The 20,636-nt window shown below is 37.5% G+C and overlaps 1 protein-coding gene across 10 annotated transcripts in view; it reads right to left on the reverse strand.

Moving 5' to 3' along the window:
* Positions 1 to 20,636, reverse strand: part of PCCA (propionyl-CoA carboxylase subunit alpha) — a 291,279-nt gene that overhangs the window by 225,943 nt on the left and 44,700 nt on the right. For 9 of the 10 annotated variants that reach the window (XM_075137806.1, XM_075137817.1, XM_075137809.1 and 6 more), the window contains 2 exons: positions 17,148 to 17,261; positions 15,578 to 15,631 (listed from right to left, as the gene is read on the reverse strand). In XM_075137806.1, the coding sequence (XP_074993907.1) occupies positions 15,578 to 15,631; positions 17,148 to 17,261 (168 nt within the window). Of the gene's footprint in view, positions 1 to 3,630; positions 3,646 to 15,577; positions 15,632 to 17,147; positions 17,262 to 20,636 lie in introns of those variants that run through there. The other variant, XM_075137878.1, reaches the window with a different exon arrangement.

The raw sequence follows: 20,636 nt of genomic DNA on the forward strand, positions 1-20,636 counted from the left end.
TAAGAAATTCTATGTCAGTCAGGACCAACACTGAAATACAACTATAGTAGTCCACTTTCAAAATTCTTGAAAACCCATTTAAGGATATCAGTAGGGGGTAAATTAAAGCTGTATGCATTAGGAAGCTAATAATTTGAAAAATGTACAGGGGCAACGAACCCTGAAGTTATCAAGCACTGAAATGACGAGAAGAGTGTTTTGTATAGTTGGAAGTAACTAAACAGAAAAAAGCTGCTGTAAAAAAAAAAAATCTACAACTATAATCTATACAACTTAACATAATATTAATCTGAAGTATAACAAAATCTCGTAGATAAAACATTAATTTCTTATCATACACACTTTTTGGTACAGGTATAGCGGAGAGGCAGAGCTAGCCTATATGATAGCAGAACTCAGAGTGCCCTTTATCCACTCCTCATAAACACTGTTACTTGAATATACTTTTGTCCAATTCTAAATTTCATTGGACTCAATTTCTTGCAGAAGAATTTCTCTAAGCATCTGTAAAAGGCTAGAACTTTCAGTGAACAAAATTAAGAGAAAGAACAGCTATAATACTGTTTAAATTGTTATTTAAGATGAGGTGAAAGAGTTTCATACAGAAGCTGGAAGACTCAAATCAATAACTCCGAAATCAGAACGGAAGCCATGATGCATCATGGTAAGCATGATGTATCATAAATAATGCCTTTACCATTCTCATTAAAAAGTTACCCATATTTCAGTTCATAAGCCACTGAAAACCTCAATTTGCACAACCTTCTACAAAATTTTGGAGAGTCTAGCTGCAAGATACTATGAAAACTCATTACAACCAGAGCATGTTGTATGTACATGTATGTACATGTACAACCAGAGCATCCTGGACACAGGATCCAGACAGGACTATCTGAAATTGCTCCTTGCAGTTGGAAATAACAGAAAATAAGGCCACTTATCTCCTGAGCTTCCTATGCCTTCTAGTTGAAAAAGCCAAGACATTCTTGAATGTAGAAAGACAAGAAAGGAGAAGAACATGCAAGGAAGTAGCAGGACATGAGCTGAGCAGGAGGGGACAAAGATCAGCAAGATGTTTTGAGAAGAAATGCATTAACATGTATAAAATTTACAAATATGCTAGAAATTAACAGTTTTCCAGCTAAATTAAATATACATGTGCCCAATGCAAGGCTTAAACAGTGTCTGAAGCCAAGCACTGAAGAGTGAACACAAAGAAATACTGAGCCTCCGAGTAAGGCAAGAGTCCCGTGGAAACAACCAAGCAACTACATAACGCAAAACTGTGTCAATGCCTACACACACACAAGACCCAAATGAAAGCAATCTTCATTTGGGCATTTCTATCTTTTGGATAACCTGCTTTTAAAAAACCTGATGTTATTTCAGCATGGTGGCTTTGAATTTAATACCGTAAGATTAAGCACAGCTCGCCAGCAAGATGCCTTGCCCGAAAATCTGGGCAGGGAACTTATTCTTTCTAAATTCCAACCAGAGCAAATTAAGCTGAACTTCTCTGGGTGGGATGGGTGGAAGCACCACTCTGCAGCACACCTGCTACCTGCCTTTGAAAAGCAAATTTACACACTGGATTCCTTTTGTGCCAAGAAGCACGTTCTATATATACAGCATACATATACTTTCAGCTTTTGTACATGCAAAAGCTCACATGGTATTTGGGTAGCCCACTACAAAGACAGACAGTCATTTGCCAAAAGAGGTCACAGTTCTGTCATATGGCTGCTATGGGAATTATTTATCTAGATTATTAAAACAGAATCCATGAATATAAGTAACAGTCTTACAAAATTCAAGTGTTTCAGTTGGGTACCACCTTAAAATGACATGTTCTTTCTGCAAGAGGAATAAAAATATGCACTGAAATACAGTAAGAGATTGCAGTATCCCTTACAGATGTTATTCTCTGGCTTCCTAAAAGATGCAGAAACTCATGTATACTTACTGTCCTCCTTAAGACTAAAAATCTTTTAATGAAGTTTTGGGACACAAAAATTCATGTACCACATATGTCACAATACCTCTTACTTAAATTGGGCAACTTGAGAAGTATCCTTTGAGAATTGCAGTATGGGCTGCACGGGTGTTGAATTCACTAGATGTCAGCTACCAAAACTCTCCTTGAAGACAGATATGGTTATGGACTACACCAATTTGGCTGACAAAAGTCTGCCTCTCACTCCATAAAAAGCCAATTCAAAATTTAGACTAAGGGAACAAACAACTCTCCCTCCCTCCCCCCCCCCCCCCCCCAAAAAAAAAAAAAATAGGCAAACCAACCAATCTGTAGGAACACTTTTTACATTTTGAGGTCAGATCCTGTTCTAAAGATCAAAGAATCATTAATCTACTCACAGCTACCTTTGGTGCAGTAACAGTTTGCCCTAGCATTCACAGTTATAAGCCATTCCTACCAGATAACACACAGGTAGCTACAAACCACAACTCTTGCTCAATCATGAAAAGGATCAAAGCACCAAAAAGCCACAAGATCCAGAAAGCACACAGTTCACCTTTAAGAACTGCACAACCCTCCACACAACTACATACAGTAAGACAATGCCTTAGAGTACATCTTAATCTTACGTAGATGACCAGGGCAGCAGCACACACAGTAGCCACTATTTGTTTACTTAGCCATCAGGAAGCACATTCAGCCAGACAGGAGGAGGTCAGAGCTAGAGGACCTATTCAGTAGAGACTAAGCCTTCATCCCAGAAGCCTGCCCCTCCATAAATCTGCAAGAGGGAATCTTAACCAGCATGGTGTTTTGACTGAAAGCACTCTTCACTCCCTCTCTATTTGAGCCATTCAGAACCAGAGTACAACACTAAGACATAAAGCTGCAAGTATTTTATGACAGTTGCCACAGGGAAGAAAAAAAAAAAATTCTAAGTGTAAAATGTTCTCCCCCCTCTTGTGCAAGCTCCACTCAGGCATCCTCTTGACTGTTTTTCTGCTGGTCTGTCTCTTTCCTACGCCTAGCTGTGAGTATCTCCAGCTTTTTGAGGGAGTAAAGAACATGGAAGTGTCCCAACCACAAGGTCAAGTATCTGACATCCAGAAAAAAAGCATACATTTCCCCAGTTTTTTTATTATAAGCCAAGAAAGGTGTCTTGGCTCATAATCAAAAAATGTCTTTCCAGGAACTTCTACAGATACATCGCCACTATTAGCTCATAAACTATTAGTTATTGTCTAGTCACAGTCTCAAATCAACTGAGGTTCTAAATTACTGCTTCAGATTCCTTCTACGTGTTAGCACAGTGCTAAAGGCATCACTCTTCCCAGACAACCCAAGAAGTAGCTCTTTTGCAAATTAACAATAGGAATTCCAAATTTGACCAAGGCAGCTATGAAAATATTTCTAGCGTGTGAAAAATATTCAAATGACTACTTTCTGCAAACATTCTCATTTAAATATATGCACCTAATGTTCAGATAGGCTAATAAAAGGGTTCACAAGTTCTTACACAATGAACTGGCAGGTTTTATTCACAAGAATGTTCTGGAATATCTTTTGCTGTTTTTCCCCCATTCTAAATGTTTAATGCATTCCCCATCCCCAAACTGTATAATAAGTAGCCTGAATATAAACAGTGTTCACAATACCTTAGACAGAGAGTGGGAAAGAGTAAGCACCAGTGCTCTTTTGCTAGAGTTCTGAAGAACATGTCAGTATGATCCTAACAGGCATCTGGAATAAAATGTTTAGTTGTCTGTGTACGTATGTAAATTTAGCAGTACCTATCCTTTCGGACAGAAAATATATGCAGGACTCTCTACAAAGGAAAGTATAATTTCACAGTATAAGTTTCCGCATAGTGCTCTGTAAATAGTCAGAGCAGCTTGGAAAATAGCAAGAATACCACTCCAGCAAGAATACATTTAGTTAATCATATGGATTTATTACCAAACTAAGCTGTTGCCACATGAAAGCATCAATTTTCCCCAAAAAGCTAGTAACTTTTGTCTTACATCTCAATTGCCAACCACAATGCTACTGCATCCCAACACACATACATTTGCCATTACAGCAGTGAACCACACACATCTTCAAGCCAAGACAAGTCAGTATCAGATGAGGAAGAGGAAAGAAAAAAGGGCAAGAGCAATTATTCACAGAGATCCCTATCATCATAATCTGATAGCAAGAAATTGTATAGCTCATAAAATCATTTGTTTCTAGGACTCATTGCACAAGTGTTCCTTTCCTATATCACCTCTGAATAAGTAACCTGGTTGGGATGTCTATCTAACATATCACATTCTCATATTAAGAGAAGGCCTGCCAAAAGAGGAATTTTGAGGAGAATGACTGTAAAGGTAGTTACAAAGAAAGAGGGGGTTGATGATAAAACCTACCTGAAGTAACCTTTCTAGACATCATCTTTGCATTTTCCTGCTGCTCCATGCATTACTAATCAGTGACCCACTGGAAACTTCGGCACCCATTGAAAAGCCTGGCAGGGTATTTGGCTTTCAATTCTTCTACTCAGTTTATTCCCAACACAAGTATATTCATCAGGCTTAGAAACAACTCTTGAACAAGGGCAGCCACTCAGCAATGAAATGTAAATTACTGACATGTGCTAAAACCTGGACTTGCCACTGCTAATGAGCACATTAAAGGAAAAAAGCTCACTAGATATTACTGCAACCTTTTCACTTAACCCTGTGTGTACTGAAAGCCATAATTCAGTATCAGTTAAAGAACCCATCTCTAAACAGTGGGACGCTGTTCAGCAGGTGTATGCTTCCTACACAACTCTGATATAAAAATTATGAAGCTGGACAAATGTGCGAAACGCCCAATCAGGAATGTGTACACCCTGACAGCAGCCTTATTTTTAATCTAAGTTTCATGAAACTGTCCAAGAGGTCAGCAAAAAAAAAAATCATACACACATCCTGACATACATAAATTGCTAAGTTTACAAAATTAATGGTGTCAAATCTCAGGTGATCAAATAAAACATGATTTGCTATCAACAAGCCCCAAGGTTAAGAATTCAACTTGTAGCAACTTTTCCCTTCCTATTATGTTCACAATAGGGTGCAAACCCTGAGAAAAATCTTCTTCTAACAGTAGTAGCCTGCAGAGTCAGGGAGAACAGCACCTTTGCTTCAATAGCATCTATGCAATAAAAGCCGCACCAAATATACAGACACTCCAACTTTCAAAGCTTTCAATAATTCAGACTAGCAATACTGCAAGAAGCAACTGTAAACTTATATGTTGGAGAAGGGAGAGAGACAATGTTTGGTGAAAACCATTCCCCCTACCCTCTTTGTATTTTGGGGAATGAAGGAAATTATTTAAAGATTATTTGGTTAATTAAGTTCTTGAAATGCTTTATTACATAACATTTTTGATAAGCATATAAACAGACGGCACACAGAACTGATTTTCAAAACCTAAATTTGGTACCTAAATCAGCCTAAATTAAGTACCTAAATCCCTCTCAGAAAGGTTTCTGTCAAATACTAATTCAGCTATAAACAGGTTTAAAGGTTATCAACTCCAGTTGCTTATTTTTTCGTCTTACTCCCTATACCCCACTCCCAAGCTACCATCCCTTTGACTTTGCCTTCATTTCAAGTCAGGCAAAAACTCCTTAATTTGATTCTGCCAGAATCATGTGTGTTAGCTTAAAGACTTTAATAGAGGAGTTGGGAGCAGAGAGGAGGGATGTGTTCAAACAAAGATAATTTTTACAGAACAGGGCTACAAAGTGACCACACATACAGTCATTCCAGCGCATCCAAGGAGGGCAATAACCCTTCATGGGAACAGACAGCAACACACCACTGGGAGCAGTAATCTCTTCAGCCAGCTTGGTCACAGTCAGAACAGCAGTCTGACCACAGGCTAGTAACCTGATCTTCAGGAGCTGAACACACAGGTTGGCATTCAGGGAGCAAGTGAGAAGCAGATGCTAGGTTCTACACAAACACTTAACTTTAGGAAATCAATTTTAATATTTGTGTTAATTCAAAACTTCATTGTTGAAGACAATCCAACTGCCAAGTACTTTCACTATTTTCCCCAAAAACACATGCGTAACAACTCTAGCAGGAGTTGTTCAGCCAATCCAGTACTCTAAGTTATCAGTGTTATTGATCACTATCATTCAGTCTGAAATAGAAATGAATGAAACATGCTGTGCAAATAGAAAAAGCTTATTGTAAGCCAACCTTCAAATAGAATTAAAGATAAAATGAAAAGGCAAATGCATTCATAATAATGAGTAGGAGGTCTTTTAAAGTTCCAGAGAATTACAGAAAAGATTCGCAAAATAAACCACTAAACACAATTAGGCAGCTGCAAGTAATCTATTAAATTCTTACTCTTACCTGGGGGTCATCATTCCTGTTGCACTGGCTAAAGGCTTTCATTGACAAAAATTGACCAACCAGGTAAGTTACTATCAAATAGTGCTTATGCTGGTATGTGTTCATAGATTTTTGTTTGTTTTAATATCTCTCCTATGAGGAAAGGCCAAGAGAGCTGGCACTGTTCAGTCTGGAGAAGAGAAGGCTCAGGGGGAGCTCATCAATGTATATAAATATCTGAAGGAAGGGTGCAAAGAGGACAGAGCCAGGCTCTGCTCAGTGGTGCCCAGTGACAGGACCAGGCGCAATGGGCACAAACGGAAACACTGGAGGTCCCATCTGAACATCAGGAATCACTTTTTTTACTGTGACGGTGGCCAAGCACTGGCACAGGTTGGCAAGGAAGGTTGTGGAGTGTCCATCCTTCGAGATATTCAAAAGCCATGTGGACATAGACCTGGCAACCAGCCCTGGGTGGCCCTGCTTGAGCAGAGAGGTTGGACCAGGTGACCTCCAGAGGTCCCTTCCAACTTCAACCATTCTGGGATACTGTGAAATAAAGAACCCATCTGATATCTAAAGCAGAAACCAGGTCCAACTGCATTATGCATTCCACAACCATAGAGTAAAATTACGGAACCAGATTGAAGATACTGTAACAAAGTAGAAGATACTAACAGAATGGCTAAAAGTTATCAATTGACATTAAACAGTTTAAATACTGCAAAACCTTATTTAACTTTGACATGCCTGAATATAGCTTGCCCTGTATCCTTTACAGCGTCCACTGTTGCTGTAACTGGATCTATGCAACAGTAAAAAATAAAATTGAACTTTTCCCGTATGTCAATGCACTTTCAGTAACCAACCATATCTGGCATATTAACAGTGATCCCCTCAATATGCAGAGGTAACTGGAACAGTTCTCATAGACCCCAGAAAACAATGATCCCAGAGAGGCTAGATGAAAACCTCCTGCCCAGGAAGCAACGTTGAAACACGTGAATCCTGTGGTACACTGAACAAACAAGTAGGTTAAGTCTTGTTACTGTAGAAACTATTCAGAATATTTGAGCACTTTACATTACAGCAGCAACATAACATACTGTACAGGTATTAAATGCCTATAGAAAAGTTTTAATCAAGACAGATACAACAATATAAAAGGAACCAAAGAGCAGCATAAAACAAACTCTAAATTTATAGAACTTGAAGATCAAGTTCTAATAATTCAACATGATCTTAAGTACTAACTTCAAGAAAATACTTCCTGAAGTAAGATTACAGTCAAAATACACACTGTGAAAAACAAAGCCCCCCCAAAAGTCTGCCCAGTCTAGGATAATAGGTCATCTTTAGAAGCATGTTAATCAAAAGCTTCTCGGCTAACATCTTTTTCCACAGCTAATGTAGAAATCACTCAAATGCCTTTGAAAGAGTTGCCAGTCATGATCTTCCCTTCATGAAGCTCATTCCTGGTCTCAGTAGATCCATTTGGGGTCAAGTATCAGAATCTGATCTAAAAGTGTCAGAAAGGAGATGTTATTCCCCTAAAACTCAAACCAGAAAAGCCAACTAAAGAAGGGTGTGAAGGAATGTAGACCCAGCAGAGCATCTTCATTCTTAGTTATTCTTAGAAAGTCACTAAAATAGAGGCAGACACAAATACATAGTATCATTTATTGCAACATATAAGTGTCTTCAAGCTAAACACACTTCTACAAGTAAATAGAGAAACTTTTCCCCTTCCCTCAAAAGTAATCACCTCCTAGCCTTAGGATGAAAGATATTTAGTATGTTCATATCCTTCCTCGTGTAACACACAACTAACGATAACAAAAGCCCTTGTGTATGAAAATACAGTACGCTGTAGGAAGACATCTTTCCTGGCTAGTAAAGAGTAACTTCAGTAGACAGATTTTGGTTCATAACTTGCTGCAATTAGTTTTCAGCTACAGAAGAGAACAGAGAATAAAATAGAATTGGGAGAGGGAAAATGGTTCTACCACACACATCATTGCTTCAATATATTTCAACTCTGCAGTAGTACACAAAGAAAAAACTCATCCCACCACTAAGTTGCATTCAAAGTCAGAATTAATTTTCTTGTTATGCGGATTTTAGGAAGAATATATAGAAACCCTAAAATATTCAATCTGCAATGTAAAACCACTGAACACAGATTAACCATCACTATAAAATACATTATTTCTTAAAATGCAGGCAGAAAACAGAAGCGATTATTAAGGAAACATTGTTTTTGTTGAACTCTAAGCTGAAGCTTCATCTGCCTTGCCACAAAAGTAAATTAAAATCCACAGGGCAACAGGAGTTCTTATTTCAGAGACATCATCTCTTAACTGTTCAGGTCTAATCCAACCGCACTGGTATCAATGGGACATTTAAAACTGATTTGGAAACAGAGAAGGACATCACATTTGCAAGGTTACCACACTAGCTTACATCAATTATACTGGAATAAGACAAATTAACAAACCACCTTAGCTCAGAATGGACACAGTTCACCGTAACCAGACAAGCTTGCCTGCATCACTGCAAATCAATAGTAAAATAAAAAGGCAGAAAGTGAAAGGAAACAATATTACCTACGTAGAAAGAGAATTCCATAGCATTACGCTTTCAAGCCTTCTGTTATCGCAATGAGGAAAAACGCAGATATATATAGCTGTTAATATAATTGCAATTGCGGAAACAGAGCAGGAAGTTTTTATTCTCACAACCAGACATGGCAACAGTGGAAGAAAGAGGACAGAATAAAGCATTTCAGAAGCAACGTGAAGGATTCCTGTAAGCCTGGAAATAAGTGCTATTGCAGTGACGCTGCATGTCAAGAAATAATGACTTTTTTACAAATCAGGATTCCACAAATCCATTCATCTGCAGAATCACACACCTAATAAGCATGCCAAAGTGCTGCTGTTGAAAGGCATCTCATGGGAAATATTAAATGACTTATGATAGTCCACATAAAAGAATATATTAGAGTGATTTCTCTATAACATGCACAGCATTAAATCATTCCAGAAGTCACGCAAAGCCACAGTTCATCCACTGAGAGTCTCAAGTTGCCAGACGTTACTATTTAAATCAAGAGGTTTTGTGTTCGTGGTTTTTTCCAAGAACAGTTGCACACATTAAAGCTTTCAACCTAAGCCACTTTAAGAAAATATGCAGCTTTAAAAAACACAGGTTAAAAATAAAGGCTTACTCTAACTGAAAAACAAATACAAATAGGTCAAGACTGCCATGTCAGAGGAAGTTGCCTAATCAGGCGATAAAGAAAAAAAAACACTAAGATTATGGAGTTTAGGCAAAAGGCTCAAGAGGAAGGAGATCATTTTTGTCACAAATAGTACAAATCTTTGGCAAAACACCACCGTACATCTTTAAATACATGCATATAGGTTATACACATGTATATCCACAGGTCTTGGGGATATGCACCCTGAGACTTGGGTTCTTTTTTTTTTTTTTTTTTTTTTAAGTTTAGACATAAGCCTGCACTTGAAAAAAGTACTCTAGCTATATACAGCAGTTGCTCAAGGTAAAGATTTGGAAGTTGCAATAGAATAGAACTGGCATCAATTTGTTCTGTAGCACAGGCAATCTTAAACAGACGACACAATGTAAGCCATCATATGCTTTTAGCAAAGGTCTATGAAGTTTTCTATAGTAGAGGAGTAATACAACCTTCCTACTTGCACACTAGGAAGTGTCTAAGCAGATAGTTCGGATGATGCAATTTCATTTTTCTAGCTCAGATGCACTAGTAATGTCTGACAAATACTGTCCGTGATTTAATACATGCACTATTTGTCCCTCCCATGGATCTCACAAAACCTGATACGGCAGATGACTTAGATTTTTTTTCTATGGAAAAAAGTTTACTTGGGATTAAATACAAGAATACAAGTAACACTCAGAAGCATCCTGCCTCAGAACAGTAAGTAGTCACCTATCAACATTACAGGCTCACAGGCAGAGCTTTTCTGGGGGGCAAACTGGTGACCTGTTCACCTAGACAAGTACATTGCCTAACCTTTATCACCCAGTAGGGGCATAGTCTCCAGTCTCCATCAGACAAAGCACCTTAAGCCACCACAGGCTGCTTTGGTAGGCAAGGACATACTGTGCATTGCAGGATGGAGTAAGAAACCCACATTAACAGCTCTGTCTGCCCCACTCTTTGAAGGATACAATCTCCGCCATAAGCAGCTTCTTGACACCAAGCTTCCAAAGCTGCCTTTTTTCAACCACCACTTTTGCAATTTGGAAAGCACAAATGCTAACCAGTCACATGAATTGCCAGGTAGGAAGCCAATGCATGTGGGAACAGCATGAGAATCATACCAAATGCTTCTCAGAAATGTAGCATCCATTGAATCATGATAAAGGAACTTCACAATTTGCTTACAAATAACAAAGCCCTGCACAACAATTGTAAGGAAACGCTGTTGCCATTAAGAGTTTACATTTTAAAAGGTGACAATCCCATAATTAGCTGCGCATAGGGCTATGGATCCACCTGCACAGAGTTCTTCACAGGCCAGACATGTCCCCTTACAGAAGATGACATATGTTGTCCTTTGTTTGACCTTTTCCATCTCAAACTTAACAGCCATTTACGAACATGTGATCAACCATTTCCATATACATTGTTTGCCCGTTGTTGGGTATTTTTAATTCCAATAACATTAATCTAGCCTCAAAGGTAAAAATAGTGGCGGCTGCTTTGTTCTCCCCGTACTCATGCCGAACAGTAGTTGCTAAAAAGGCACAAAAGATGTATAAAAACAGGTTCTACTAGGAACTCCAAACAGGTCCGTATTTTATTCCAAAATTGAATCCTTTTGTCCCATCATGTTTATCACTTCTATGGGAAGAAGGGGACTTTGGCAGAGGATAGTGGTTGGCTATTTTTGCATCAAGAAACAGAACATCAAGACAGTATTGTCAAGGCTGCATTCAAAAGAATATTCCAGATAAAGGTTGTATTTATAACCTTAATTCTTATCATTTTGAGATCATTTTATGCACAAATTCCATAGGTTTCTTGGGGAAAATACACCACAATGCCCCACCTATGAAAGTAGGAACTCTACCATATATATACATACAAGAGAGTAAAATGCACTGAAGATATAAATCCTGCAAACTGGTATTTTTCATACTAGACTTTGCAAAGGAATTGTGCTCATTTAGTTTTGGGGAGTTGCGGGGGGGGGGGGGGGTGTGTTTTTGTTTTTAAAATAATAGCTTCCCAAGGGCCTGTTGTGGCAGAGGGGGAAGGGGAAGTTCATTTGTGTTTTTTCTTTTAATTAAAAGTGGGAAAACTGATGCCATTATGAGCAACTGCAACACCAAGTCACTGTGCATCAAGGTTTAAGCTTCTAACTATTTTCAGGAAGCAGGAACATACATAGCCTCAACTACAGGAGTAAGACTCCTACTTGCTGCTAACATCAGCTAGACCACAGGAAGAAAGGCTGACTCTGGAATAATGACTGTGCAACCCAGTCACATGCTTGCTTTCTCTCACTCTTTTCTCCCCCATTCCCTTCTTCACCCAGGTAAAAGAAGGGAGGAAATAAAGAGTCACTGGGACCATGGGCTAATCCCGAAGTATTCGACATATGAAAAGACCCCACCACCACAACAGCTGCCCTGGAGGTTTGCAAGCAAGGAAAGGAAAATGGCAATTTCAGAAAAGTATATCTTTCAATGACAGGCCAACCAAAAGGCTCATCTTAGTCTCAGGGCTTTCTCCTTGCCAAATTTCAAAGGCCTGCTGCAGACAATAGAGGTGATAGAGCTTCTCAGAAAGGGTCTGCATTAATTTTATATAATGGGAAACATTAAGCAAGCTAACCTAAATACAGAGGTCACTAGCAAATTCTTCTAAAACATGAAGGAACAAATTGTTCTTGCAGCTCTGCATAGCAACTGGCAAAAGATACTAGCAATTTTTTTGTTTTGTTTTAATGTGGCAATAGATCTCATCTACACCTTTGGATTTATGTCAATACTGACTATTATGCAATTATTCCTTGAAGGAAGCAAACTGCTTACATGCAAATATATTTCCATAAACTACAAATAACAAGTTATGCACTGAATTTTACAACTTCAATGTACAGATCATTTTTATAAAGCACTGCAAGAGTTCCAAGTTGGATAGCTCAAATTTCTGAATTAAAATTAGAATGCAAAGTAAGATTCTAAGGAACTACACTCACTCACACAAACCCACATTTTGTTATTCTACATAACAACTAATGTTATCAACATCATCTTAAAAGTTTTTCAAAAGATTTCATATTAAAATATCAATCTTTAAGGAACTGACCTTAGGCTTCAGGAAATCTTTGACAGACTCACTTGATATAAATGGATCCCTTTTCCGTCAGTCATCAACAGCAGCCAGAATAGATACACAAGAACAGGGGACTGAATGCACCAACTTTTTTATTGGATCACAATGAACAACATGTCAAATATTCTCCTACTGATTGCTTTTTGGAAATTTTGTTTTGGAAAGAACGGATCATTTACTTATGCTCTCTCCCATTCTAAAAGAGAACAAAATTAAGTTTCTAAGGAAGAAAAAAAAAAGAAAGACTAATTTTCAATACTCTAAACGTATCCATCAAAGTCTTCACAAGGACTGTCTATAGGCTGTGTGCTATTCCATGAATCATTTAGGCAATAATGAACAAAAAGACATGCTTTTGTTCAAATCACGCACAGTGGAATTACATGTGAACTGACCCTCCATGTGTTAATTGAAGACAAAGCTTTGCTTTGAGCTCATTACTGCTCTTACAGACAGACTGGCAAGTTTAGAAAGTTTAGTGTATTTCTCAGTTTCCAAATCTAGGTATTTTGTTTTAAAAGTACAGATGCACACTATGAAATAAGCCCAGGTTTCACAAGTTCCATCACTACTTTTAGCACAAAAGAAGAAAATAGTGTATGTGCAAAGAAAGGGATAGGGAGAAAGAAAACAGAACAAGAACACATCTTTGGCAACTTCACATCAGTTTTGTAACATTTGTTACAGACTTTAATAAAGAAAAGAAACAGCAGGCAAGTTTTCCTCCTAAATATATTACTCGGGGTGTCTCGAAAAAAATATAAGCAGCCCTCAGTGATAAAAAGATAGATCGTTTCAGCAATTCTCACTAGGGTTTTGATATTCTAGAGCCCACTGACATGAAGGGAAGCATGATTATGTCTTAATTGAGACTTTAAGTAGTGCATTTTCAGAAAGCAAAGCAGAATTACCTTGTTTTATCATATTTTTAGAGAACAGAACACACCGGGTTTCTGAAACATAGTTAAAAGCTGTTTTGAGACAACCCAAACTCAAACGTGTTTTTAGTCACCACATTATTTCAGGAATTCACTGTTCCAAGGATTTGAGTGAAAAGATGAGAAATAGGAAGGGAGAGGGGATCTACAGGAATGTAGTACTGTACTACATTGAATGTACTTCCTCCATTTCTGCTCAATCCTGCCAAAAGTGTTCCAGATTGTTATGTCACCAATATTGTAATTTACATCACCAAATAATAACCAGATTACCAGGAAATGCGCCCAGTTTATAGTAGTAATTATCAAATGTCAAACTTTGGCAGCAAAATATACAGCAAAATAACATGAGCAAGCACTTCTGTTTCATTATTTTTTTATTATTAAAAAAACAGGAACTGCCAACTAAAGCCAGTTATCCTGCTGGCCCAACCCAGTGGGAACAGACTTTGTTACAAATTAACCCAGGAATCTTCCCTCTAAAAAGAGGCTCTCATAGATGAAGCAGAACAGTGATAGAAAGTTGCTAAACTGCATGAAAATAACATGTAAGAGATTACTGCAGATTTGGTAAATCCTAGCAAACACTAAGCGTTTAGAATTCCTTTCAACTTTAACATCACCACCACTCAGCAACGAGCAGGATGCATTCAATATCACGCAGAATGCACTTGTTTTTATTTGGAGGTTTTAAAAAAGCACAGCAACTGAGAAGTATAAAAATTGGAGAGTTCATTTCCAAATAATCTCTTTGATGAGCAAGTGGTATTCTCTAACACCAAATAACCAACTAAATAGTAAAGGTCTATACTACAATTAGAACTTAAGCCAAAAGGGACATAGTCAAGGAAGAGATGTGGAAACAAGAGCTATTCCACAAATGCTAAGAACAAAAGAGCTATCATTTTGTAGAATCACATTCCTCATCTGTGATTTTACCCTGAATCAAAAAGGTGCAAATTACTCTCAAAACCAGCAACAAATTTATCTTACTGCCTGTAGAACAAGATGTTTTTTCAGCTATATGGTTCATTCACTCTGCAACAAAGTTGGTAGCTACAACAGCTTTTTACTGGAAATTTCAATGTTAACATGTGCTTGCCGTTATTCTCAGCAAAACCAATAGACAATAACACATGATCTGCAGTGACTACACATACAGCACCTACTCAGGACTTTGCTCAAACATTGGGCGTTTAAGTTTCTCCTAGCGCTGCTCAAATCTATAAGCAGCTGCATGAAAGTTTTTGGAAAATAATAAAATCAGTAAAAAGGCCACGTATCAGTTTCTGTGACACACAAAAACCCCACTGAAGTAAAGAGGTTGTGAATAATAATTTTTATAAATTCAGCCATGAAGTGAAAACAGCACCCTCTTGACTCTCTCTTTGGTCCTTTCAGAGAATGCAGCTCCATGATACAGGACCTCCAGCAGAGAAGCCAGTTTTTAAACAGCTTTCTATTCCCATCCTGAAAGTGCAGTTCAGCACCTTCTCAGGGCTGCTGATACAGCTGTTCACCAGCTGTGCTATGAATCACCAAAATGATCACTTAAAAACAGATACTTTTAACCTAGATCATTTCAGTGACCCAGTTTTACAGAACAGCCTCATAAACAGTACATGCACAAGTGAAAATGCCAAAAGGTTCTTACATCCTTGGTAAAGTTCTTACAAACAGGTACCTCTCCTTTTCCCAAAAGAAAACTCAGGCTGCAGTTACACCCTCAAAATGCAAGAAATTCACACACACAGAAAACATACTGAAGTCTCCTATCTTATGGTGTCTTTTAGATCTGCCTTGAATTGGTATCTTGATTCCTCAGATACCTTGGAATGAATATATGCCACCTAGTGCATCATTCACAGCCAAGCAAATAAAAACAACTTACCAAACGTCTAGCAAATTCTTTATTTTCTGAAAGAAATCCATATCCTGGGTGTACCTTCGAAAAAAAAAATTCAAGCTGATTGAGTTCTGAAGCCAGACACCAAATTTGCCAGCACCTTTTCAGACACTGGGGAAGGTGAAGTAGACCACTAAGCATTTAAATTAGTTGAATACCTTAAGAACTGTCTTAACACACTGATTTATCTGTCCTAAGTCAAGCTGTAAAGACTCACTGGCTGAACTGCCATTTCCAAAATGAACATTCCTTACTTGACTAGGGAGAAAGGTGCTGTTTGCAGAGCAATGGATACGCTCCATTGTCCTTCTGCTCTTTTTAATGCCATTTTGCCGTATTTATCTCACTGCAGACTTCCACATATATGCTCATCCACACTCTCCTCAGTAACCGCTATAAAGCACTCCTCACCCCAAAATATTTCTAGCACTGATCACCGAGGTGATCTTAAGGACCACAGCCATAAGCCTCCTATCCCTAGCGACCCTTGCTGGAGAACATAGCTTACTGTCTCATTAGTCTAAGCCATGCATCCTCGTGTGCCTAGTCTGCTGTTCACACCCCAATATACACCTAGCATAATTACTTGAGAGGAGGGCAGGAAAGAGCTTTCATTTTACTTTTCGCAATTCACTTAAGATTCTTGATCCAATATACTCTGATAGACAAAGTATAAGCCATTTTATTCCCCTCTTTTAAAGAGCCTGAACAACTGGGTTCTGTATACAGAAACTCAGAGGGAAGGAAATAGTTTTTTCTTTATAGGAAAGTTTTTGGCCCCTGAAAGCATTATACCTAAACATCATCTTTGAAAGAAATTACAATGCTGATCCAAACTCTTCCAGAGTAATTAGTCTTGCTCATATACACTCATCAAATTTTATTTTAATAAATGGTCTGTGTACAGCAGCTCTGAATAAGACATTTATTTCACTGACAGAACAAAGAACATTAGGCATGTGAACATGACTACACATTAGTTCTTCCAACCGATTCCTGTTAAGCTTTGAATCTCTGGCCAATTTGATGGGAGAACAGCAGAATAGCCCATATTTACACACATAAGCTAACGTGCATTTTGTAAACATTCTGAAACAAAAATAATTATGGGATGCACCATTTACTTTACCTTCCTGCAAATAACATTTATACAATTTAGAAAGTGATTCAAACTGAGTTTAAGCAAAAGCCTTTTTAGACACACTTTGTAAAACATTCAAAAAAAGCCATTATGGCATATAAAGGGTTAGTGCTCAAAACTAATTGGGATTTTTTTTCCCCTAGCAAATTTGGAAATGAACTGAAGCTGCTCCCTGGTGTGAAAGCTGAATCCAGCAGCCACCTGCAGGATCAGCGACCAGTGCTGCCAGATGCTACAAAGCCTTTGATTTCCAGTAGCGATTTCGGACACATTTAACTCATGTGACATGAACTAACTGGAATAGCATATTCAATCACTTCCCCCCCACACCTTTAAAAAAAAAAAATACAAACTCTGGCTTTTCTGCTTGCTATATATGAAACAGCTGCAGCAGATAGACTCATTCAGACTCACAGCTTGGGCCCTGGTTTTCTTAATGACTTCCATGATGGCATCCATGTTGAGGTAGCTTTTGCTGGTGGGAGCTGGGCCAACACAGACAGCTTCATCCGCCATTTTCACATGAACCTGAAGAGGCAATATTCTGCATTAACAGATGCTCCCAGCAAAAATAATTACCATCATCCTGAAATATGCACACAAATCTGATTGTTTCAAAGATAATTTACATACCATAACCATTCTAAAATACACACTGAAATTACCAACATTGACATACAAGAACTCACACAATAACATTAAATCTCATTTCATTTAACTCCAAGCTTAAGTCACTGTCAAAATGTTTTATTATTCCAATATATTATTTTGAATTTGATTATATAAAATCATGACAAATATAATTTCAGCTTCCTATACTGATCATCTATATGTAAATTCAGACTAAAAACTACTTTGTTACATGTAACCAGGGTAGTCTAATATCTTAATACTTAATAACAAACATTCATGACCAGTTCTAAGCAGGCTCCCCAGGAAGTTGGGGATAATTAGAGTGAATTGAATGAAGGGATGCAGTGAGTGTCCCTGCACAGCATCAGGTCAGCACCATGCACAAATTAAAGCCTATGACTAAAGAGTTCAATATCACCACACATGAACCAGAAAATCTTGGGAATTATTTAAGCAGGCTTATGTTTGATTCCTAATCCATTGTATCCTCATTTATATGCATTTGCCAAACATTTTTTAGTCAAATCTGAACTACAAAAGGGACAAACATTTCCAACACTTTATCAGGAATAATAAAATAGCTAGGTTTGAAGTTAGAAGTTAGGTTTGAAGTTTACTTACAACTCATATGCATGCTTACCTTGAAGAAAAAGTTACAAAAGTTTAATTAGATTGCTCTTCAACACATTTTCAGAGTTCAGAATACTTTTCCTTTAACGTAAGATACACACAGACCCAAGAAACAAAACAATCAGTTTTTCATCATTCTGCTCTCCTTTTGTAAGCTCCCTTTCAGTATGTATTTAAGAAAGCATGCCATTGCTTAAACTGTGTAAGATTATATTAGCTATGTGTCAGTATGACTTGTTTATACTGACAGTTTGATATTTCCAATGCTTACAATTTTAAGTTACTTTTATGAAATATTTGATATCACCTTCAGCATTTGAAGCTGAGAACACATTGTCTAAAAAGGGTGTTCTTTTAGAATGTGAGTATTCGCATATGTGAAATTTAAAGCATTTTTATTTTATGAACACAGAATTTTGTTCTTTGTGAAAAGGAATTTTATTTGCAAGTACCATGAAAGCTGTCAAGTATGACAAACTAAGGTTAGAAGTACTGTAGCCTGCATATACTATTGGATCATTCAGAAGAAACAAGGCCAGGAAAAAAAAAAAATCATCTAGAAACAGTGACAAGCAGTAATTAAACAATATTTTGAATAATACAATGAGAAATAAATATTCAGGTAAGTATAATAAACATGTATAACAAGCACAGGAGTAATTTATTAAGCATTTTACTTTTTTCTTCATTTTTATTGACATTTTTCTGAACTTTGCAAAAGTTAATCCTACCACCAGGAAGGAAAATTAACTCTCCACTTAGTTCCAAGTTCCTTTCTGGGGGCATCTCTTAAATAACTTCTGAATTTGCTGAATACTTGAGTATCTGAGAGTTCACATAACCTCTTGAAATCGCCACACATTTCACATTTGAATTATTGCTTCTGCAAAGTCACAATGGTTTTATTTTACCCCTGCAGCGTTAGCCTCACATTAAAAACAAAGCAAAACCAAAAAACCCTAAGCACTAGCACAGACAATCATGCAGCAGGATTTTAATGCTTTTTAGTAAGTACACCTCAGCAACTTAAGTCAGTAATCTATTTTGATCAAATGCTATCAAGATTAGGCTGTCTGTCATCCTTCCTGGAGCACTGAGTACAAGAAACAGCATGGCCCTTGGATACCCTTATTTACATGATTGATTTATATGCTTAAAGTTGTTGTTTTGAATTCCAGCATGGTTTACATGTCTAAACAAAGTTATTCAAGCTTAAGCATAGTTAAGCATATATGTTTTACAAAACCAAAAGCTTCCTTATGGAAAAGGACTAACTTAAGATAGTATCAAAAGAAAAACCCCACACTCACACACTTCTCACACTGAGACACCAAAAGTCCTACTAGTACCAAAAGCAGCCATAGAAGATACTGCGAAACCACTGATTTTAGATAGACAGATAGATAGATATAGATATATAGATATAGATACATATAAAAACAGTCTTGTGCCCTTTTCCCCAGCGTTTTCTCCCTCCTTCTGAAATGTTTCATTGTTACTTCAACTCTTTGGAGCTTTGACTCTTCCTTTCCCACATTCCCCTGTAATCTGGCAAATCCATTTCTCCTTATTTACCTTACTGCAAGTTGTTACTGCCTTCTCTAGTTCAGCGCCAGTTCAGCCTTGCATACACTCTAATATATCACACGTGGACATAACAAAAGGGCAAAACAGTAGCCATATCACATTCACATCACCTGATACGCTGCTGCGAGCACCAAGCAAATCTCTCAAGGATAAGAAAGAAGTCTCCATTCCTCCCCACTAGGTTCAATACCTTCAGATTTTCAGGTTCCAGTGGCAGCTCTTCAATCTATGGATCCTTCTCATGTCTACTTTTTTTATAAATGATTAAACCAGTCCACATATAATCTGGAAATAGAGATCTGTTTCTTCTTAGTAATTCATGATGACATTTCGTCTCTCTAAGCACTTAATTTCTTTCACAATGCACTGTAGGTTCATGAAGAATACTCCAAATACCATAACACAAATACACTACAGAATTTACACTATACTATATAGAAACATAATTACACTAACCATAATTACTAGCAAACATTACAACAAAAGTCATCATTTGAATCGACAATACCAAGTGGCATATAATTCACACCACAATTCAGTAAACCTTTTCCTCTGCAGAAGCTGACTTATAATGCAGTATTTCTAGACATTCCAAAGAATCCAGCAACTCCCTTTTCTCAAGCACTACAAGTTTCAAATATATTTATTTACAAATTCAAGGGTTGCTTAAGTGCTTGACTTAAATCACACAATCCTAGGTATTCCAAACTTGTCCCTAACTTACTACAGCTAAAACTTCAGAAAGGTATTTCTCCCTTTTCTGTTTTAGTTTACAAAAATAATGTCAACACAACAAAGAATGCAAATCCCAGGAGGTTCTTCAAGAAATGCAATTCCTTCATAAATATTAGAATTGACCCTGAAATCTCAAGCATGAATGGATAACAACAAAGGCTGGGAAAGCAGACAAACCTTAAAGTGCTAAATGGTTTATACTGCAGGTTTTAATCATATTGGACTACCTGTGCATCAAAAGATACATTTCAAGCAGCTACAAGGACCTGTTATGTTAGAGAATGCAAACAACTAGAAATCATGAAAAGACACATTTTA

The sequence above is a fragment of the Calonectris borealis genome, chromosome 1 (assembly GCF_964195595.1).
Source record: "Calonectris borealis chromosome 1, bCalBor7.hap1.2, whole genome shotgun sequence".
Lineage (NCBI taxonomy): Eukaryota > Metazoa > Chordata > Aves > Procellariiformes > Procellariidae > Calonectris > Calonectris borealis.